The sequence below is a fragment of the Antrostomus carolinensis genome, unplaced genomic scaffold, assembly GCF_000700745.2.
Source record: "Antrostomus carolinensis isolate BGI_N321 unplaced genomic scaffold, ASM70074v2 scaffold1006, whole genome shotgun sequence".
In the NCBI taxonomy this organism is placed as follows: domain Eukaryota; kingdom Metazoa; phylum Chordata; class Aves; order Caprimulgiformes; family Caprimulgidae; genus Antrostomus; species Antrostomus carolinensis.
This window is the reverse complement of record NW_010319545.1, coordinates 41,424-64,631: the sequence shown is the minus strand read 5'-3', so window position 1 is coordinate 64,631 and position 23,208 is coordinate 41,424. Positions and strand designations below refer to the sequence as shown.

General features: G+C 39.1%; 2 protein-coding genes across 2 annotated transcripts in view; both read left to right on the top strand.

The window, feature by feature from the left end:
* The first annotated feature begins 2,854 nt into the window (after positions 1-2,854).
* LOC104525950 (rab-3A-interacting protein) lies at positions 2,855-4,491 on the top strand. Its single transcript, XM_010169253.2, has 4 exons — positions 2,855-2,907; positions 3,104-3,203; positions 3,310-3,379; positions 4,128-4,491. Exons 1-4 carry the CDS (start codon positions 2,855-2,857, stop codon positions 4,208-4,210), a joined length of 306 nt encoding a protein of 101 aa, XP_010167555.2. The 3' UTR covers positions 4,211-4,491.
* A 1,778-nt stretch (positions 4,492-6,269) lies between these two features.
* MYRFL (myelin regulatory factor like) overlaps positions 6,270-23,208 on the top strand; it is a 46,436-nt gene continuing 29,497 nt past the window's right edge. The window contains exons 1-6 of the mRNA XM_029085259.1: positions 6,270-6,315; positions 13,154-13,244; positions 18,846-18,913; positions 19,001-19,259; positions 20,759-20,844; positions 22,766-22,913. Coding sequence (XP_028941092.1) covers positions 6,270-6,315; positions 13,154-13,244; positions 18,846-18,913; positions 19,001-19,259; positions 20,759-20,844; positions 22,766-22,913 — 698 coding nt within the window. The remainder of the gene's footprint in view (positions 6,316-13,153; positions 13,245-18,845; positions 18,914-19,000; positions 19,260-20,758; positions 20,845-22,765; positions 22,914-23,208) is intronic.

Genomic DNA, 23,208 nt, shown 5'->3' with positions numbered 1-23,208 from the left:
ACTAGATGATCTTTAAGGTCCCTTCCATACCAAACCATTCTATGATTCTATGACTTCCAGATTGCTGTTACAAAATTTTATGGGGAAAGTAAGCAACTAATAAATTAAACTTAAAAAAAAACCCCAAACCTTACACAGAACAAACCTTTAAGAAAAACTCAGTTTTTGAGAGAGCTGTTTACTTCACTTATGATGCTTTGACCACAAATTAACATTGACTTCTTTGGAGAAGACCATCCTGATACTTAAAAAACAGATGCTTTTGAACTGGGGGCTTTCACCTGGCTTTGGATGTGGAGGAGAAGGAAGGGATTTGTAGTGTGCTTTCGTGTATGTCAGGGTTAAGCAAGCAAGGTCAGTGCTAATCTGGAGCCTTAAAAATCTTCAGAAAGCCTTGACTTTTCTATTGGAGATCTTTTAGACAAGTTGACAATTCTCTCTCTGTAATACTTGTTTTGACAGAGCTCAGTTTTCTGATAGAAAATTTGTGTCAAAATGTTTTCATCTGGCTCTTAATTTTTTTTTCCTTTCTTATCACTATTGGTTTCCAGTTCTTGTTTTTCCTCTAGTTTTGAGTGGAAGAGAAGATACATTTAATATTAAATTCCAAAATTTTTTACTTTAAAGGTAAAGAAGCTGCATAAAATGAAAATAACGGTTTACGTCTTAGATCCTTTCTAGCCTACAAAACTGAATCATGCTTCGTGTATTCTCTGGCTTACTCCTGTCACCAGAAAATACACTCTTTGAGCTGTAACAGCCCCTCATCAGGAGGGCTCGCCACCAATAATGGAGCTACTCAAGGGATGCTGATTTCAAGTCCAGTGAAATACATACATACACCACTGTGAACTGTGTTCCTGGAATGCAGTTGATAATCTGGACAGCCAGAAGCTACTGAAACAAGTCATGTGTCGTTAAATTGCAATTGGCAAATTGATTTATAATCATGGTGGCTCAAGCAACTTCCCTATGCCTTGACATGATGAAATATTTACTCAAAAACAGGAGACTCAATTGCTTCATTCAGAAGTTTCGGGAGATTTTTAACCTATTTTCTCCGGTGTGAGATAAATTTTTAATTAGAATTTGTGTAATCCATGAATGCTCTGCTAGGTATAGATTAATGTTTTGAGATGACCATGCACCAGTTCTAATTTAGTTACTTTAGATGTATCAAAAGGCCAAGCATACTCCTTTCTCCTTTTTCCTTTTTCCCTGCTGTCGTGTAGCAACAAAAACTTTTGTGGTATTTATTGTAGATAAGTAATGGGTAAGAAATATGCAGTACTTAAGTGTAATTTGACAGCAAATGTGATTTGCCTTACATATGATTACAGGCACTGAATGGGAGACAGGTCCTCCAGTTTTCACTGAACCAGAGTAGCAGTTTCACATTTTTTAATTTTTATACAGTGCAGAGCACTATTTTTATTGAAACCATGTTCTTAAATAGGTAACAAAATATAGACAAACTGAAAATAAATAATAACACAAACTACAGTAATGTTTTTAAAGGAATTATTTTATTGTACAATTGCCTGGTGGATTGGGGAACAGGTGCATAAAATAGCAGGTAATATCCCAACAGCAAAACAAGGAGTAGAAGGCAGAGATCTGTGATAATAGTGAAGAAAGATTCTTGATAGACAGGAGTTATTGAATGGTCCCTGTGATGGTTTGTAGTAAGTACTGCCTTAATGTAAGACAGCTGGGTTTCCCCACAGGGTTTGAATAATTGTCCCCATGGGGAACAAAGTGCTAAGCTGCATGTGTGCCATACAGTGCAGAACTGAATCATTAGTAGTAACTGTTATGCCAGCACTTAACCTAGTGTGATGGGAAGATAACATATAGAAGGAAATTCTATAGCCAGAAGGAAAAAAGGGCTTTATTTTCCTAGCACTGAAAGTCTGTCTTTTCACAAAAGCTTGACTGATAACTGCGATCAGCTTGCTTCAGCTACTGTAAGAGTTCTTGGATCAATGGACTGCTGTCAGTCCTCATAAACTGCTGTGCGCAATCATATACTCTCTTAAGTTTTCTCCTGTCTTTCTTGGTTCTGTGGACCAGCTGCAGGCTATTTAAAAGTACCCCTGAGCCACTGTTTAGAATGACAGAAGCTTAGTAATTTTTGTTTCACTTCTTAGGCTGTCTAATTTTGTAGGTAGAAATGGAAGGGAGAAGAGCCAGCAGCTTTTAAAATCAATGAAACGGTGGATGCCATGACAACCAAGTTCCTCTGAGATACTGCTATATAGATATTCTAAATAAATGAAATTCACTTTTTTTTTTTTTTACATTTATTAAGGTTGTATTAATAGCAGTTTTTTCAAGAGATTCAAACCTTCTTTTTCTAAAGGAGGTTGGAGGAAGTTTTTTTAGAATTCTTTGCCTTTTCCTGATTTGTTTTTTGGGAAGAATTTGTGGTGACTACTGATTTTCCTTGTTCCTGAATACAACATGCTTGCAATACACCAGATGTAGTAAATTCAGTTATTTTACTGTCACTTTTTATAATGGTAATGGAAAGAATTATTGCCAGACAGCCTGTTTTCCTTTGTCTCAAATTATTTTATACTCTGAATATAAAATATGATTTCATTTTGGGCATAAATGCAAAGCTGGTCTTAGAATGTGTGTAAGGGACTTCAGAGAATTGGCTGCTATTCTGTAGGTCTTGTATTTTTTTATGGTGAAATGCAACATCAAGCAGAATTTTAAAAAAATTGCTTAAATGTTGGTATTAGCTGATAATTGAAACAGTGTTTATTTCGCATATGAAGAGTTAATTAAAGAAATCACACTATTCTAGGGTTGTCAAGCCAGCTTGCAATAGTGAATATTGAAGTACATGACCAGAGCTGAAGAAGGTTTTAAAAATGAGAAATGCATCATGATGCACTGGTATTGAAACAAAATTAGTTGTGGAACCAAAATAATTGACAACATAATGTGATAATTGCAGCTTGTAAAATGAAGACAGGCATTTGGGTATCTGTGCCGATACGGAGCAATTACATCCACACGTTAAATGCATGCAGGTGTTTAGATGTTAATGTCAGCTTTGTTTATTAAATCATGCAAAATTTATATTTTCTAGGAAATGTGCTCTCAGTGGACAAAGTAAGTCATGCAAGCATAGAATCAAATTAGGAGATTCAAGCAGTTATTACTACATTTCTCCTTTCTGTCGTTACAGGGTAAGTAGATTTACTGTGATTTCATTTTGAGTAGTAGTTATTTAGTTATTTTTCCATATTATTATACAAAATTATATTAACCAGCATTATTTTTATCTGGGTTCAGATCACTTCTGTGTGTAACTTCTTTACATATATTCGATATATCCAGCAAGGGCTGTTGAAGCAACAAGATGGTGAGTAGGAAATTGTATTTGACATATATAAGAAGAAATTTACATAGTGCATGTGCCTAAAACTTGCTGTCTGTACACAATAGCAGTGACCAGACATTACAAGAAACCTTTCTGTTGGTAGTCATTGTTGTAATTATGAGAACTGGGTGATATCCCACCTTCCAATAAAGTGGGGTTTTTTGTTGTTGTTTTTTTTAACAACAACAACAAATTAAAAAGCAGTGATTTTTAGTCCATCTAGAATTTGCATTTGTAGCTTTATGTAAATACTTCAACAATACCTTGAGAAGAATGTAGGTACTCATGATAATTGTCTGCATAATGTGTTGCATGTATTTCTACTCATGCACCATATAATTTTTGAGACAGACTTTTACAAAAGTAGTTTTTGAAATATGGTTGGGAAGACCTTGTACTTGTTGCTCAGGTTAATAATCTTTTTAGTCATTCTGCATCATGATCCTAACTGCATGGAAATTATTTTTGTCTTGAATAATTATATAGTTGACTTTGATTTGTATTTCTGTGGTGTCTATTGCACTAGGCTCATCAAGTTTAGAAAAATACAGATTACATTTAAAAAAAAGAAGTCTTTTTTTTCTCCCCAGTTTACTGCTGTGGGCAGATTACTGTAGAAAGGGAAGAAGGAAAGATTACAAGTGGAAAAATTACAAGAAAATTACAGATTTAAACAGTTATATAAAAAGTTTTACACATGTATGTTTAATGATATTTCTGTCTTTTTTAGTGGATCAGATGTTCTGGGAAGTTATGCAGCTGAGAAGAGAGATGTCACTAGCAAAACTGGGCTATTACAAAGAAGAGCTCTAAATCTTTTTATTCTTGCGTATGCATGAACTTATTGAATATACATAACTAAAATTGCTGAATCTTTATTTGTCACTTGATATTTATTTCCACAAAGTGGGTCTAAGATTTTTCTCTTTTTGCAGATTGCACTAAGAAGTACTGTGATTGTTTTAAACTGACTTATGCTGTATATGCGTACATATAATACTTAGTTGAACAGATGTGGTAAGCACTTGCAGGTGTATTAGTGATTGTAATTTACATTTAAAAACAAAACTTCTGATTAAAGTGTTAGTCTGAAGTGTGTCTGTCTTCTGTTCTTGGTGATGCAGAATGATGTGAACCTCCCTGATAATTCATTCTAAAATGTAAACCAGGTTATTTTATGAAGAGGGAATAAATGCTGTGACATTTGTTTCATTGTAGTGTTTAGATACATGTATGTATATCTCTATGCATATATGCCAATACAAGATTATATGTGCCTGAAAACACTTTGCAAGTGTTGGCTTTGACCAGGCATTTCAATGTTAACATAAACAATTGAACCTAAATGTTTTACTAGAAGTGGAGCATATCCAGCCTGGGCTATTTCAGTACTGATGAAATATTATCAGTCTTGTGTCACTGGATTCTAGTTCCTACTGTAGAAACCTGCAAGAATTCTACCTTTGTAAAAAAAAATGTGTATTATTTCAATAATGCTAAGGAAGTCTGGTTTTACTCACTCTTAGAAAACAAACCATTTGTTGGTATTATGTTTTATGTTAGGCTCATAAATGCTTCCTAAATGGCTGTTAATCCTTAGTTTACGTAATGAAATCAAACAGTTTCTAGGATTAGCTAACAGTAGTTAAATGAGAGCTGGTAGCTGCTGCTGTTCTGATTTAATAATCCTTTGCAAGTGTAGCTCATTCAAGCAGAGAGAAGAAGACTTTCTATAGATGTTAGTGTCAAGACATAAATGGTATATGAAGTTTATTATACTGAGGTGATTTTTTTGTACTAGGGACTACAAAGATATACCCTGTCTTGTTGGTAATGGATGTTTGGCTCGATTACATCAACATCTTGTAAATACTGTTGGGCTTGCTTTTGTCTTCAAGTCCCTTCCTTGAAATTTTTTAAAATATTTTTAATATAAGCTGCCTAGCATAAGAAACCTGTGTCACTGTGAGCATCTGGGGCTTGTAAAAATTGTGCAACAGTTACTTGTCTGGTGAATGTAACTATTATAGAAAATGACCTTCTTTCCAGACATCTTTACCTCACTGAAGCTTTTATTCACAACCAAATGCTTATTACAGATGCCTTCTCAAAATGTCTGAATATTTTTCTCCTCTTTGCTTAGAAGTGACAGAACAGAGGCAATTTTAAGTGTACAGTGATCAATTTAAAGTGAAATAGGGTTTCATACTAGCCTTAAAAGACCTTTGTTCAATGCTCAGCTTTCCCATATGTTTTTCAATGGTACCTTAAACAGGTTAATCTGAAATTTATTTTTGTTAATAATAATAATGTAGAAGTTCTGCTTCCCTATAATCAAACTGCTGAGATACACTATTTTTTATTTTATTTTTTTTAGAGCAGTTGGATAGTTTTATGCTCAACTGATTAAATGGGGTAGTACATACGATGATACTGGTGACAGCTTTGCTCTTGCATTTTTGATTACCATTGCTTTCATCAGTGGTATAAATTATATCACCTGTGTGAAAGTATAGAGACAAGATAAGTAATGTTTATTGCTGCATTTTGTTGCGCATGTGTAATTATAGTTCATACTGGGACCAAAGGTCCTTAAAACAAGAACATTAGACGTACTAAGCGGAAGAACACACATCACCTTCATCTTGCCTCAAAAGCCTTGTCAGATTCTCCTTTACGTGCAGCAGAGTGTAAGCATAGCCCTGGCTGTAGTTATGGAGTAATGAAAGCAGCTGGGACAGTCATTGAAACCTCTGACAAAAACATGGTGTGTTCCCTGGCACGTTCATGATCATCTGGAAGAGAGACGGTGCGTTTTTCTCAGTGGGACTCTTCAAGCAGTAGGAAAGCAAAACAATTCTTCTGGCTTTTCATGGATGTGGTGGGAGAAAATGAGGCCTTGCAGCAGTTCTTTGAAGGTAAGAGTCAAGTTTTAAGAGAGAGTCTTAATTTCAGAAAAAATACAGTAATTGTTTGGGGTTAATTGAAGAAGAAAGGAGGAAGAAAAAGAACCCTGAAACCCAAAGCTGTATTTACACAAAGCTATCATATAAGGCGATACCAGAACGAAATAGTACAAATGGTTCAGGTGTACTGCTCTGCCTTTTGCTTTGTACTTCAGCCAGAAGACCAACAGGAAGGTGGACCCAGCAGAGTCCACAGTACTGCTGCTGTGACTGCCAAGAAGAAAAATCAAGAAGTGACGGGGGTCTCCTTGCAATTTATCATTTCTCAAGTCTTAGCGATTTTTGTGAGGTTAAAGAGCTCACTCCGTGCTCTATCAAACCATGTCAGGTTAAAGAGGGTTTTCTTTCCCCTGATAAATGGCTTGATTATAACTGGCAAAATGGCAATTGTGGTGTATCCTTGGGATCCTTCTGGGAAGTTAAACTCAGATTTGTTTGTCTTTTGTCAGGATCTGTCCTGCCTTTTTCCCAAATACATTTTACATTTAAGCAAGGTACCATTAGTCTCCTGCCTTTCTCTTACCACACAATTTACTTTCTAATAGATTCCATGATTGCATTTCTCAGCACCTGCCGTATTGGGATTCAAAATGGCTGTTCAAAGGCTTATATATTTTTTACTAAATCTTTTCTTTCCCTTCCTTCAGTTTACACTGTGTTTTGTTTGTTGGGTTTTTTTTTTTTTAATATTAACCTTTCTATTCTGAGCTGCTCTTTCTGTATTTGTTTTCCTTTTATTACCTGTGCAGGTATTAATGTGATACAGATCTCAGAGTAACGTGGAAAACTACCTTTTTTGTTTTGGATAATGTGGGCAATTTTTGTTTCCCTGCATTTAATTTCCACTGTGATAAATAAGTGATTTTTCTTTTCTTCTTTTTTTTTTTTTTTTTTTTTTCTTTCTCCTGGTACTCTGGTCTTGGTGAGAGGTAGCAAGTCTTAACTTTTCAGTTTTAATTTCAAACCAGGAAATTAAAGATTCTCCAGCACTGATCAAGAAAATGTATTTAAGCTAAGAAATTTAAATCAGTGAACCACAATCTGGGGCTGCTAGCCAGCAAATGTGTTTGTAGATGTTAGGAAATTCATACCATGTTTCTTAAGTTCGTTGTAAGTCACGGGGATCAAAGCTAACAAACTTCCTTGGCTTTACTTTCAGCAACAAAATGTTTGGTTTTTATCAAGCTATTTGTTCAAGTACTGCATGGCATAGCTCAATTTGAGCTATGCAATATTTGAGTTAAATACTCAAAATAGTGTCGGACATGAATTATATTAAAAAAAAAAAATCTTAGAAAATTTTTTAGGAACTGGCTTGGAAAACAGGACTTTCTAGGGAGTTTGGGCCGGGTGCTGTTGGCTTTTGTGACAATGATACTTTGGTAGAGGTATCTCAAATTTTACCTGTATGAGCTCTTTAACTAGAATTACTAATTGCAATTCTAGAATTACTAATTTAACTCTTTTTAGAAAGTAGTTTGTTAGAACGTCTGTCTGGGCCAGCGTGAGGAGGAGAAGCCCTGTGGATTCCATTTGATTGCAGGGACAATGGAACATCTTGGGAGGTTATGTTCCTTCAGTAATGTTGTGTGGGTCTGCTGTGTAGCGCTAGAACACGACAAACGTCTGCGGGTGCTGTACAGGGATGCTGTTAGATGGATGAACTTCATTGTCTGGACACTGAGATTAGATGTGTCAATGCTACAAGAACTAATCATTTTTCATTCAGCGCATAGTAGCTATGCTGCTTTTGCTGTTAAACCCTAGGTAAATCTGAAAAGGGAGCAAGCTGATTTAAAGCAGGGTTTGCACTCTACAAGCAGGGGTTAGCTTCACTGAATGTAAGGCCAGCTTTAACTGATGTCCTCTCTCCAGCTTAGCACTTTAGCTTGTGGGTTGGCTTTATAATGCCACCTCATGAGGTGAGAGCAATAAACTGCTAGTTCTAACCTGGTGGCCTCCAAGATTAGTCATAGCAAGGCTGGAACAGTCTTTAAAGGCTAACAAAAAAAGCTGAGTCCTGCAATATCAGGTGGGGAGTAAGTCTCTCTGCTTCCTTAGTGGTTCAGTTTTGGCTTCCAAATGCATCAGCTGGCAGCTAAGCACATTTATAGACTGTTTTGTAAGATAATTTGAAATTCATGAGCAAAAAGGATGCTATTTTCCCTGTTGCTTTGGTTCCTTACGGTGCTTATTTGTTTTGACACTCATTAAGATAAACTTATATTTGCAATATTTAGAGGGAACACTCTGAAATAAGAGGTTTTTTTCAAGGCAAAAGAGCTAATGTTTGTTTTCCTGTTGATCACTACTTTCAATAGTCAGTAGACCTCTTAGATTAGATACGATTCTGGCGGGGATTTGACCTTGGCTTTTTCTCAAGAGTATGTGGCTTTTCTCTTTGTGTGGTGTTCTGGGAAGTCCTTGTCTCTCTCTTTTTTTTTTTCCTTGACTCATTTCATTCTTCCCACACTAGATATTTCACCTTTGAACAGTTTTTCCTGTAATTCCATTGAAATTGATACTTTTTAATTAAATACTTGGATTTTTTTAATCAGTAACTTCCTATTTGTCAGGGGAAGGTCAGAGCTCCTGATTAGCTCTTGTGCCTAATGTAGCAGAGCAATCTATTCTTGCTGACATCATCAATGGGTTGAGACACAGAATGAAGGCCAACCTAGTTACACTGTTAAACTCTTTTTGTTCTTGTTGTAAGGTACATTGAGGTGTCTGAAATGTGTGTGTTTGGTCTCTGTGCTCTTTGTGATCTAAAGGTGGCTCTTAGGGGAGTCACCACCTCTCTATATACTTATGCTCATGGAATATAGTTTAGAGCTCTTGGGAAATAAGTTAAGCTACAGAACAACATGCCATCAAACACAAAACACTTAAACCCCAGAAGTGTCTCATACCATTTTAAGGATGAGAGATTGAAACAGGAACAAAAGATTAAATGAGCCATCTTAAATATTAATGATAAGACTTGTTTCTCTGGAAAATGCTACTTTGGGGAAAAGCCATCTATCTTGATGCCAGCTCTCCTTACCAGCTGGAGTGCGGTAGGTCTGCCTGCCACTGAATAACCCTAGGCTGTGGTGTGCCCTGGCTGGCTGCAGTTCTGCCAGCTGCAGCTCTTCTGTCCCACCCCTTTCCTGTTTGTTGCTGCCCGTGTACCTGAGGTTCATGTCCGTAGCTCTGCTGGCCCAGCAGCTTTTATCAGTGACTCCAGATCTGTGCCAGTCACAATGAACTGGACTATCTTGAACAGTTTAAATAGTGACCAGTGTCGGGAGTCCTTTAACATGAAAGAACTTAAGGAGCTGTCAGCCTTACTTACCTTAGTGCAAGTCAGTGAACTTCAGCTGGACTTTCCACTGAGCCTATACAGTGGAGCTCGTAAAATGCTGAGGCCTGTTTTAGGGGTAAAGTATCTTCAAATCACAATCAGTTAATCATTCTCAAGCAGAAACATTTATCTCAAGTTGCAAGGGTTTGTAGCAAACACTATGAATTTGTTCCTTGAGCAAGCAGGTATTACTTGAGCACTGGCTGTGCTCTGTGTGCCATTTTTACATCTTGATCTGTATTTAAGGATTGTTCCCTGTATAGAGTAGCTGATGTTTAACACTATTTTAGTACAAATAGCTGGACTTGGCTGGGAGCTTCCTGGCATCCTCTTTCAATGTCAGGAAATGATCAGTTTAGTATTGATTTTTAGTCAATACTAGATGTTTGACAGAATATTTGTGGACTGAATTTATGTTTGTAGAATGAACATGCTAATAGCCCAGTTATTTGGGTACTCCTTTGGAAAGTGATGGCTGTGGTTCAAGCCAAATTCATAACTGCATGTGACTTTCTCTGAAATAGCTGCTTTGTTAAGGACAAAACCTACTGCAAGCAATTTCAGAATCTCTGTCCCCCTTCCTTCACCTTGCATTTAGATGCTATTGAAACGGAGGCAGCTGATTTAAATGCAGTCATACCTAAGGCACTGCATGGAAGTGCTGGAAGAATTAATCGAGTCAGGTAATTCAGGGATTGAGGCTGTTGGCTACAAAAGTGTAGAGTATAAAGCAAAGCTCAGGAGCCAGGTGACCAGCCTCATGGATGGAGGAAAGGAGGGGATGTCTGCCAAGGAGAGAGACAAGCAGCAGGCGAGGATCAGATTAGGAGGCTGGAGTTCAGACTACTCCTTGGGGGCCTGGGGCTGGGAATAGGGATAGACTAGGTGAGGGTGGATGAGGAAGCGAAAGCCAGTGGTGGAACCAACAGGTTTTAGACTTCAGATTGAAAGAAATAACAACGGAATACCAAGTTTATAGAGAAAAGGGAAAAATTCCATCATATGCTGCCTATGACTGCAGTCTCTGTTCTGCAAACAACTGTGTATGAAACCTCAACCACAATACTGTTTTGCCCTTTCATCTTCATCAGTTTCTTGGGTAGCTGGCAATCCCCTGCACAGTGACACTAAAGTCAAACATGTCACCTGGTGCAGACTTTTCACAGAGATGTCTGGGCACACTGTGGACTGGGAGCAGAGATCCCTGAGCACAAGCTGATAAAGGCTGCTGACTCCGCGTGTCCTCTGGCAGCTCCTTGCCAGGCACAGGTCTCTGTGCAGGAAGCTATGTGTTCACAGGGGCCTCTCAGCAGGGCTTCTTCACCTGCATCCACGCTGTTCTCTGCTGTTGCAGCCACCTAATGTCCAGGTGAGCAATTGGCTTGCATACTACCTGTATCTATTAAGTACTTACTGTGAAACAGATACCACCATTTTAAATAAATTTGCATATGATCCAACAGCTCCTCCTCTGCTGAAACAGGTTCCAATGCAAGCATGTGATGCCACTGACCTGGAAAGTACATTCAGAAAGGAAGAGTGAAGTTCTACAGGGCAGCCAGATGTACTGGCTCTTCTGTGCCCATGTATAGCAAACTTTGATTAGCGGTGCTCTATCTTTTTCCTTGTGCGCTTCCTTCTTCTCCAGGAACAGAGTTCTTTCCTACCCATTTAACTGTTTAGGGAAAGTAGAGAGAGTAAGAGAGGATGATGCAGATTGCTGTTGTCATCACTTAGCAACAGAGCTCATCTCTGGACTGTGGGGTGCCAACAGTAAAGGCCCTGTCCTTGTTTGATTCATAGCTGTACTTCAAAAGAGCTTCTCTGACCCTGGTCAAAATAAGGAATTCTTGGTTTTGTGGTACAGGATAAACGCTTTGTATCTGACCTCACATTAATGACAAAATTATATCATCCTGCATGAGGGACAGGCAATTTGAACAGGAAGAACAGATGGGTAAAAGGAAGACAAGGTGATTGAATCATTTTCCTGTGGACTGCTTTAGCAAAACAAGTGTTTGAAATTCAAGGGGATAGCCTAAATTCAGGCATAAAGAACAAAAAGATGAGAATTCAACAAGTTGAGGAAGACTGCTGAGGAAAGCCAGCCTTTTTTGTACTTTCAAGGTGGTTTTTCAAAGTGTTTTGCTGCCACCAAGACCTTCCGTGTTACATGTTTGCTAAGGTAAGTAAGTATGCTGCACCTACCGAATCTGTTCTCCTCTGATGTGTTGAGGACGAGTTTGTGTACAATGCTGATGTGTTGGTATGCAAGGATCTATCAGTAGCACACCTGGAAGTTGTGCCCTCACAGTGAAAGACAGCCAAAATTAAGTCTGCAGCCGCGACAGGCAAATGATCTCTGATCACAAAGCAATTTAGGAGATGTTTATTAGCAATGTGAATTTATGTATTAAGACAGACACACGAGAGAATTCCTTTGCAAGGTGCTGGAAGTGGATATTTAGATGCTGCTTGCAGTTAAGTAATGTTTAAACACTGGATTGAGAAGGAACCATGGCAGACAGGTGTCAGGAAAATAAACAGAAGAAATTTTATGATGTGACTTCTTACCAGTTACTGCTCCTGTGCTCAGTGACAGTGGTTAACCTTTTGTGTTCCGCAGAGCTGGTGGGAAATGGCTGGTGCTAGCTGCCTGGGGCTGAGGCATGCAGCTCCTGATCTGTAGGCTAGTCCATTTTATCTTGTGTAGTCGTGGGACAGAGCCATGCACTGCAGAGAGGGGGAACTTAAATGTCCTTATCTTGTTTACTTTCTGACTGGCCACACCTGTATTTATGGAAGGCTTGTTGGAGAGGTGGGGAGCCTGCAAAACAGTTCTGTTTGTTTGGCTTTTTTGGAAAGCTCCGTCTGACTTTCTACAAAAGTTGTCATGAATTCTGGAGACTTTATAATCATAAAATCTGTTTATAGCCTTCAGTTACTAAGCAACAAAGGACAAAGTACTGAACCTTTCTATTCATTAATACATTTAACATGTTCATGGGCGGTTTTTTTTTCAGGGAGAATAAAAGGAAGTCGCCAAGCCCTGTAACATTTCTAAAGCTTTATTTTTTTCTTTCTTATGAAAGAGCATGAAGTTATCTTCAAAACACTTTTTTTTTTTTTTTTCCTGTTGCAGACTGGTGCACTCCATCCTCTTGCTGTAGTAATTCAGTGATGCCTCAATGCCATGCATGAGCTGGTGCTAGTGCTGCTGTTGCCATCTTCATCTTCCTCTGCATGGCCTCTTCTACTCTACACTTCCCATCATTTCTCCCAAAGTGACTAAAACCAGAAGCATAACCCACCTGTTACACAAAAGACAGGATGGATTTGGTTTTCCTTTGTGTAGGAGAGTGGGCAGTGTTACTTAGTCTGAAGTACTGAAAATTTCTTCCAAATTTCACTCATAATTTCTCTTTTTGACATCTTTAATTTTAGGGCAAGACGTCCATGGAGCCTTGGAGAATCCCATGGTGGATACAAGTATGTTGGAAGAATTCATCAGTAGTGATGTAGAGTTTGGAACTTTGTAAGTATTACAGCAACAGGTGCTCCCCCTCCTTAGCAACATCTCTTAATTTGTTTTCATTAGTGCCATGATATATTCTGAATGCAAGAGTCAGACCTGAAATCTGAGTTTCAAGGGGATTGTGGCTCTCTTGATATTGTTACTTACTTGAAGCTGTATAAGATGACTTGAAAAAATGAATTACAGCAATGGAAATATGGTTGTCTTACAGTTCCAAAAGAATAAATTATAATGAAGCCTGTGATAATTTGCAACTGTCATGATAATTGTGGCATTAATGCAAAGCTATTATTTTAGCATTCCTGTAAGTGCTAGTTTAGTGTTTATGTACAGAATAAGTGATATAATGTATCATAAATTGAGATAATAATGTAAACCTTGCAGTTTGAGTGAGGAAAGAAGTGCTACTGTTTTTATCCTAATACTTCATTCAGAACAGAGAAATTGTCCATTAGTCTCTTCTGAGACTAAGAGATACAAAGGATACATAATGCAAAAAGTCATGGTCAAGGGTGGAAAGCTAGGCAGCACAGATCTATCAAAGACTCCAAACCCAAATCTTTCTTCTAGATAACTCAGGTGACTGTTGTTCAATGCAAAATACTATTAATGGGCTGACACTTGCACTTGCCAAGAAACAGAGCAAAAGGGGATGTTTTAAAAATAATTGAACATGGGATTTTTAATTCCGGACACACTCAGCAGCACACTTATTTACTTACAGTGGGCTAAATAGCCTCATACCTGCTTTAAATAATGAAGAATTAATTGTTTCTCTCTCTGCCCGCGCCTTAAAAGTAAAGAAGAATGAAGAGGTTGCTGTATATAAATGTACATAACCTTTATTTGTAGAGTAACTAAATATAGAATAGTTAGTTTGGAAAAGACCATTGGAAAAGGTTGGAAAAGATAATTATGATCATCCAGCCCAACCATAAACCTATCATTACCAAGTTCACCACTAAACCACGTCCCCAAGTACCACATCTACACGGCCTTTAAATACTTCCAGGGATGTGGACTCCACTGCTTCCCTGGGCAGCCTGTTCCAATACTTGACAACCCTTTCAGTGAAGATTTTTTCCCTAATATCCAACCTAAACCTCCCTTGGCACAACTTAAGGCCGTTCCTCCTTCTTCTATCACTTATTATTTGGGAGACCAACATCTACCTCACTACACCCTCCTTTCAGGTAGTTGTAGACAGCAATAAGGTCTCCCCCCCAGCCTCCTCTTCTCCAGACTAAACAATTTCAGTTTCCTCAGCTGCTCCTCATGAGTCTTGTTCTCCAGCCCCTTCACCAGCTTTGTTGCCCTTCTCTGGACACAGTCCAGCATCTCAATGTCCTCCTTGTAGTGATGGGCCCCAAACTGAACACAGTACTCGAGGTGCAGCCTCACCAAAGCTGAGTGCAGGGGAAGGATGACTTCCCTGGTCCTGCTGGCCACGCTATTTCTGATACAGGCCAGGATGCTGTTGGCCTTCTTGGCCATCTGTGCACACTGCTGGCTCATGTTCATCCGGCTGTCAACCAACACCCCCAGGTCCTTTTCTGCCAGGCAGCTTTCCAGCCACTCCTCCCCAAGCCTGTAGCGCTGCATGGGGTTGTTGTGACCCAAGTGCATGACCTGGCACTTGGCCTTGTTGACCTTGCTGAGCCTCATACAATTGGCATCGGCCCATGTATCAGGTTAAACAGATTATTGAACTCCTATACGACAACTTTAAAATGTTATTCTTTTGCTTTTACACACAAAACATAGCAGAAATATAAATGTATAGATATGCTATTATGCAGTTAGGTATGTTAGATATTATAGTGTCAGTGCTACTAAGTATTTATATGCAAGGAAACAATCTGTAAAGCTACTATGGGTTTGGAGGCTCAACAGGATTTTACAATGATACTACAGTATATACTTCATTAATTATGGGATTAAGAAGAACATTTACTGAATCATTACATCTCTAAAAGTAAAATTATGAAGCATTTGTCTGTGTTGCAGACTATTTGTGCATAAACAGAATAAAATCTCATAATCTCATACAGGAATTTACCAAAACATGTTAAAGGAGAAAAATATTAAAAGCCTCTCTCTCTATATATATAAAAATATAAAATGCAGATCAGCATAATGGCATGTGCAATACTAAATGCAGAATATGCAATGAAAAGGATGCTGTTACCACCAAGGTCTTGGGTGCATCTGGAAGTGTCCAGTGAGATTGTCTTGCATCAGAGAGACCATCAGTTTATTCTCCTCTTATACCACACATGAAGCACAATTTGATTTTCTCATTTTTCCTAGAGTCATAGCTTACTCTTGGGTGGTAAAAGGAGCAAAAAGGGTTGCCTTTCTTTTCCTAAGCAGGTATTTGATTGATATACTGTGTCTGTAATACAGAATCATTTAAACTACAGAATATTTTTTTCCTTAAATAGCACGATGCCAATTTCAGTAAAGTTCTAACTTGGAGACATATCCCTACTGCCTCTGTACTTTATGAATAATTTCTTTGTCCTGTAAAGTGTTTGTCTTTATATTTTACTGAAATACTTTAACTTAAAACAGAAATTGAGTACCAAAGGCAGCATCTGAAACCAGGAACGTGATCCAATTTTGTAGAAGGGAAGTTTTGGACTCCTATGGATGTATCTTTTTAAATTTTACAAGGCACATTTGGAATTTATCATGCCATACAAACTCAGAAATACAAAACCCAAAGTAGAAATAGTAGAACAAAAATCAGGTGGTGGAAATTTTCCACTGATGCTTGAAAATACTTGCTGTGTATGTGGGAACACGTGTTTTCTGAATATGATGGTGTCCCTTTAAGCAATTTTGTTTTATTCAACTTCTGCCAGAACACTGGGACTTAGTAAAGGAGGTGTGCCTCACTAGATGTCTGTCATCCTCCCTCTGCTCTAGCATTTTTAGCCTAACATGCATCTTAAGCACTTGTCTTTCAGGTAGTGCTTCAGAGCAGTGTTTGAGCCTACAATTCACACCTGAAAGGAAAGGGTCAAGAGTCCATTTCTTGAACTTCCATCTATTCCTAATGTATTAGAGGAATGCTCTGTAGTTCCTTTAAATGGCAGTGACATGGCATAGGATTTTCTCTCCCTTAAGCTGCTTTAAAGGCACAGTCAAGAAGGACTGAAAAACTTGAAATAAAACAGGAGATGTGACAGCCCTATGCCCTCAGCTGACATCAAACAGAAGCGTAGCATCTCTGTAGAGGTCTGCTGTTGACTTAAGATGCTCTTATTTTCAGTGCAGAAGGAATTAAGTGATTTTGCTACATAGTGTAAGAACATCTGCTTGTTGCTGTGCCCTACTCATGGAAGACCTGGCTTAGCTTGAACTATAGTGTAGCTCCAGGTCTCACTCTGAAGGGAGTAATCCTTTACATACTGTCTGATAGGAGAAATACGGTAAGTGTAAAAGCAAAACAGAGTATCGCAGGGAGATATAATACAATATAATCAAGCATAGGTACCAAAGAGTAAATAATCAAGAACCTTCTTTAAACCTCAGGCTGAGCTGTTGGAGACACAAGTTGAGAGCAAAGCTCATAGGGTCAGCTGCACACAAGGAAACATCCGCTTCCTGCCTGAAAATCAGGAGAAAGCTGCAGAGTAAAATATAGGTTGTCATGTTCTTGTACAGAGAGAGAGCAGTGTGCCTTTAGTTCTTTAGAAAGAGCTCATGAGAGGTCATGTTTTCAGAGATTTACCTGTTTCAGTAACAAAAAATAGCGAACATTAAAAATCACAGAGCACACTTAAGCTGTTTGGGTTTCCACTATGACCTTTCCAAGCAGGGGTGTTAAAACATAAATCCTTCCTGCTTGGCTATGGGCTTTGGCAAGGAGGTGGCTGTGGATCACTTGCAATTTCTCGGTTCCTGGCCAGGATTCTTCTGTCATGCCTCTAGTCCCTGGCTCTTATAATGACTGTCAGAGCATAACTGCCTTTCCGTCTCATAGTCTCTGTGCCTCTGCACCCGCTCCTGCGCTGCTCCCACTGAGGGTGTGGAGGTACCATGCTGGGCCCTTGCCTCACTCCAGGGTGCAGAGGCTGTTCCTCCTGTGCAGTGCTCGTTGCCAACGACCCCGAGCTGCTGTGGAGGCGGCCCTGCTTTCCAATGTGTAGGATGTGGGCTGGGACATGAGCCTCTTGCTTCCATAGCTCTACCCAGAGGAGAGCAGCCCAGCTCTGGCATGGTGCAGCCTTCCTCAGCAGGTGCTTTGTGGCAGGTGCTGTGGAAGCTGCTGGATGACGGTACTACTGGGGCCGCTGCACGGACCTGCGCTTTGTGAGAACCCTTTGGCATGGGCAAGAGAGCCTAGATGCAAGGAATTCTTACTTAATATTAAATTATTTAATGTTTAATTTAATAATTTACTTAATGTTACTAGTGGACACAAACTTTCAATCACTGATTCATGTATTAAGAAAAAGGGAACATAAAACAATTAAACACTTAGAGAAACATCCGGGATACCCCGGCCGCTCTCCACCGTGGCGCTGGCTGGGGCGTGGGGTGGCTGCGGGCGCCTCATGGCCGCCTCCCTGCTGCAAGCCCTGCGACCCCCACCGCCCGGGGCCTGCTCGCTGCACCCGTACGAGTTGTTGGTTCTTCAGGCTTCAGCGATGCGTCGAGACTCTCTCCGGTGATAAACTCAGGTGCTATAAATAGTCATCAATGTGTTTGGGTTAAAACACGGCTGAATGGCTTGTCTTCTGTGAGGAATGAGCGGGGTCTTTTTGCTTTGTTTTGTTTTTGAAGCTTTTCTTTGAGGAGGCTGTTGGGATGGGCCTGTTAGTTCTCTTTATTTTCAATTCATTTGTGATTTAAACATAGAATAAATTAATTATTGGGCCTGCACTATGTGCTTCCAAATGGAACTGGAAGATTGTGTAGGACGGAGCAGAGGGAAGATGGCTCCTCACTCATGAAAACCCCACGTTAAAAACCACCACGTTAAGCTTCTGGATCTTTTTGGGGAGCTTGTAAAAGCTCTTGTTTCAACCTGGGCAGATGTGCTTCCAAGCTGTGTGGCAGGTCCCACATCTCTCCACACCCGGGCTGCCTCTCATGGTGAGCAAGGTGCTAGAATGGGACCTGCTAGCATCTGGTAGAGACTCAGGGAGCTTTAGCCAAACTGAGGTCTTTAGAAATCAGCTAGTGGATGAAGACACTACAGATCTTTAACATGTAGTCTAGAGAGAATGGGTTAAAGCCCTTGTGAGCTCTGTGTATTCAGTCACTGGTGTGCCCAGAGGTAGCTGAAGAACAGTTCACAGGAAGGAAGGAGGACTGAAGTCAGCGGATTGTGGAGGAGGGGTTTGGGCATGAGCTGGTATGAATGGGGCCTCCCTGCACGAGGGAGAGGTGGAGGGTGATAGGAGATGGTCTGATGAAGTGCAAGCATCATTGCTTCTGTGAGAAGGGACAGCAACCATAGTAAGCAATGCTTCCTGAAAACCCTTGTCAGTAGCCTGCTGCTCCCCCGCTAGCTGCTTTCAGTGTTGCTTTGTGGTCATCTGCTATGTTTACTCCCAGTAGAAATTAAAATCTCTTTTTCATCCCTAGGCAAAGCCAGTTACCAGACTCCCCACCAGACTCTGGATCAGAACCATGCTCTCCGCCACAGCTCCAGAGTAGGTCACATGAATTTATCCTCTCCCAAGCTCGTAGAAAGGTCTTCAGCTCCTCTTCTTACTTTCACATCTGTTTACTTTTTACAGCCCCATGGTACGACACTGTGTGGCCCAGTGGGCTGCAGCCTCAGCTCCCATGCCCATCTGCTGTGGGATCCAGCAAGCTTCCCTGCAGGTTCATGGAGACTTACTCTGACCCCAGTGCCAGTGGGCATCCCTGCGCCATCCCCCAAGGCTGCTGTCTGAAGACAGAAAATGCTGTGACTCCTTGGAATCATTCTACATCCTTGAGCTGTTTGGGTTTTAATTATTCATACTTTCAGCCAAATGCATCTCAGATTTCTGGGTAAATGATGAAGCTTTTATGCAAAGGATGAGACAGATACAAAAAAAAAAAAAAAAAGTAGAGCTGGTAAAAACCCCATGGTTTAAGACTGGTGTAAAATCCCCATGGGTGTAGGGTTTTCCACAGGATGGCAGTGTTTAGACGTTTTTGAGACACTTGTGGTTAAGGGTTCTTTAAACACCTTGATTGAAGTTCAGATTTGAAATAGGAATGGATTTCAATTTTTAAAACGTTAGAAGGCTAAGAAGGAATCAACACGTGCTTCATAACTGGATTATAAAAATATTAAGGTGTTTTGCAATATCTGTTGTAGGGTTTTGTCCATAACCATCTTGTAAATGTTCTGACAAGTAGCATGAGATTTAAAAAAAAAAAAAAAAAAGTCATATCTATGTAAGCAAGTGAAACAGTATTCGTATACCACCTGCCATATTCACCCACCAGCGTGCTGTGGATATTTAATTATTTAAAATACACTGGCTGGTGCAAGCACCCAACCATGATCCCTAGTAGGAGTGAATTGACTGATGCATGCCAGAGGGGGACCTCACTGGTTATGGGGAGAGAAATGTGAATTCATCATCAGTGTTAGTCCTGGGCTTGCAGATGCTCTGTCTCCTGTCTAGAGCTCAGAGATGTGTTACAAGTGATATGAGGGAAGGAAGCTGGGCCCTGGTTTCTCAGTGGAGCTATTTGTGTTGTTTGTTTTCCAGTAGAAGGTGCCAGTTAATCAAAGTAATATCATTTTTTTAGGGAATACTTTGGTTATTGGAACCTAAGGTAGAAAATACTTCCTGACCAAAGGAAGGTAACTTTGGAACAAACACAGGAAAAGAATAACAATTTAATGTGATGGGTGGGCTTTTCTTCTGCTTGTGGAGAAACCTTAGTTTGAGTACCTGGCTGGGCCTGACTGAGACCTGGAATTTGGCTTGTTTTTTTCCCCATCCAGAAGGAATGACTATCTGTCAGGATATTCTAGCTTACATTTTAAAATATCAGAATTTAGGAATAAGGTTTTTTTCCCTTTGGACAAATAAGCATTTTTGAAATCTCATTTTCTGTGAAAGGGGAAGACTCTTACCCATCAGTTACCCATTGATATTTTTTCATTAACACATTAGTTTAACTGCTACTGGTGTTTTCTGTATAAGAAAGAAAGTGAGTTCATGCTTGGTGGAGTACAATTATTTAAGATAAAGCTGTGATTTTAATGCACATGTCAGGAGACAAGACAACTGTGCCGCATATGCACTGTCTAAATTTTTTTAAGAGATCAACTTCTCTATTAATACAAAAAAATAAACTAATTTGTGTTTTGGAAGGCAAAATTGCATAATTCAGTTTTAAAAAACCAACAGCAATCCCCTCCCCTGACAAATCAGAATTTGGGTGCAAATGCAGTTAGAATGAGATACCTGGGTGTTCTTTGGTTATGATTCTGTAATATCTGCATTTATACTTATAAATGAGTAATGTAACGTGTACTTTTAAAAAAGTATTTCTGAAGCATCAGGCAAAAAAAGGAAGCTCTCACAATTACTGGGAGATGCCACTGATTCTCCAGTTCAGGACTGCAGACAAGGTAAGCAACTGTGTGAAGATGAAATTTATTGTTTCATACCATAGACCATTAAATATTTTAAGAACAGAGCTCTTGCTGGCTCTGAAAAGGTGGCAGTATTAACAATCCGTACTATAGGGAAAAGGAATTTACCTTTCCAGTGTTTTTGAAAACCAGGGCCTGTTTATATCTGGCGAAGAGAGAAGTGTTAGAGGTTCATTTTTCCTGAGGATTCTCTGGACAAAATATTCTGCCCTTCTCTAAGTGTGAGCCTGCAGTACAGAGATGATACCATACTCTGCTGACTTTGCTTGGCACTAAATTGACTGGGCAAAAAAACCATCTTGGGGCAGCTTAACAGGGAATTAATGTGGTGGGTGAGCAAACAGTGGTGGATGAGATTGCAGTTTCCCTTTATCATCTCAACTCCATATTTCTCCTACAAAATGTATCCATGCTCAGGCTTGGTAAAAGCTGTGTGCTCTACCTCACTCCTTCCCCAAATTAATTTGGTTCGTTGTTCTGTCAAGATAAAAATGCTGAGCTTATACCGATTGATACAAAAAAGCTTATCAGGCATGTACAGAAATGGATCAGCTTCTGTGAAGCGTGAGGCTCTCTGTGAATGAACAGTTTGTAATGAACAGTTTATCTGAGGAATTTCACCCTTGTCTGTTAGCAGAAAATCTGAGAGTTGCTTGTTATTTCTTTGGAGTAAGTTATTTTTAAGCATTAAATCCATCTTTTAGAATACTTTTAATGAGTAGCGTCTGGATTTAGTAGGTTACTTATCCTTTGGTATCTTTTATTTGATCAGTGATTCTTGATTGTGACTAGTTCTCTAAGTCTACCACTGCTGGAAAGAGAAGATGATCACATGCTTCTGTATCTACAATTGCTATTGCTGTTCTTAATACTTCAAGACACAGCTTTGAAATATGCTTTCCTTGGGAGTCGCTATTAATAAAATCTCACTGACCCATGTACTACTGGAAAAAAGAGCAGAGCTATTGGTAAAAATGGCCTGGGGATTGTTTAGAAATGAGGTGTGAATTTCTTTACTGTGGGGGTTTGGTTGGGGGTTTTTTTGTTTTTTATTTTTTTAATTTCACTTTGCTGTGTGTTAGGCGTAGGGAATTGTAAATGAAGCTTAGGCCTGAAATGATTCTGTAGGCTCCCTCTGACTGTGCTGCCACTGGCTGTGGACAGATCTTAGCTTATATGCTCAATGACAGATTTTCTCCTGTCCTTACTGCACTCCATTTATCTGTCTCTTTTATCACACAGTCCTCTATTTTCATAAACTTTATAATATCTGAGAGAATTATGGTTGGCCCTAGGTATCTCAGAATGCTATAATGTATAGTCAGAAAGCATTAACCAACCAGTCAAACAGATGTAGTGGTGAATGCACTTGCTATTGGAAAACTAAATGTGCTTCCTGCTCTGGTATGAAGTACCTGTTGCAGTGAGTTGGGGTACATTCAGTTTAAACCTGTAGTAGAGAGAATGGGAAACATGCATATGTAATTATTTTGCTTAATTACTTCTTGCAGTGTTGCAGATTTACAATAAAATTTTACAGTAAAATGCTTATCTTTCCGCCTTTTTTTTTTTCTTTTCTTTCTCTAAAGGAAACTCCTTTAGAGTCTCTCTCTTTAGAGAGAGAAATCCATCCTTTTGGAGAGAAGAAAAATAGGAAGTGCTACTTGTGTAATATTTTGCAAATTAGGAAAGCTGAAAAATTTATTTTCTACAGCAAGGCAATGTAACACCATCTTTTGGAATAACTGCAAAGGACAATCAGATTTAAATATATAGGCAATATATTTGTGCTTTATATGTATGTGTATATATATGTAAATGTATTTATAAAAATGTTTATGCAGGATTTTTGGCTAGTCACAAAAGTAATAACTGAATTTTTACTATCTCTCTACAGCATCTGTTAATGACTCTGCTGCTGAAGTGCAGGACTATGACAGTGATGGACAGAATGCAGCTTTGGAAAAATGCTGTCAAGCTCTAACATGGCAACCCTATCAAACTTCTCAGTGGAACAGCTTATTTAACTCTAATTATGAAAAACTGTAAGCACTGCTGTTTGCATTTGGAACAAGTGACTTCTTGGGGGTTTTTTTGCTCATATTGTAGTTTAGTAGGAATAAATGATACATTTGGCAGTCCTTGTTCTTACTGAAAATAAGACTGGAGAAAGAGGTATATCAGGCATGATGGAATATGAACCTGCAGATGTATCAGATAAAAAGAACTTTAAACACTGGTTGAAATTCATGCCAGATTTTCTGATTTCCCTTTAGGGATTTAGGGGCAAAATAAAAATGAGTTTAACTTAAAATACCTGTTAATTTTTGTTTATTTTGT

Coding starts and splice junctions, on each gene's coding strand:
- LOC104525950 (XM_010169253.2), top strand. CDS start 2,855: ATGACCAGAGCTGAAGAAGGTTTTAAAAATGAGAAATGCATCATGATG. Junction 3,204..3,309: donor CTCCTTTCTGTCGTTACAGG/GTAAGTAGATTT, acceptor ATCTGGGTTCAG/ATCACTTCTGTGTGTAACTT. Junction 3,380..4,127: donor GCTGTTGAAGCAACAAGATG/GTGAGTAGGAAA, acceptor TGTCTTTTTTAG/TGGATCAGATGTTCTGGGAA.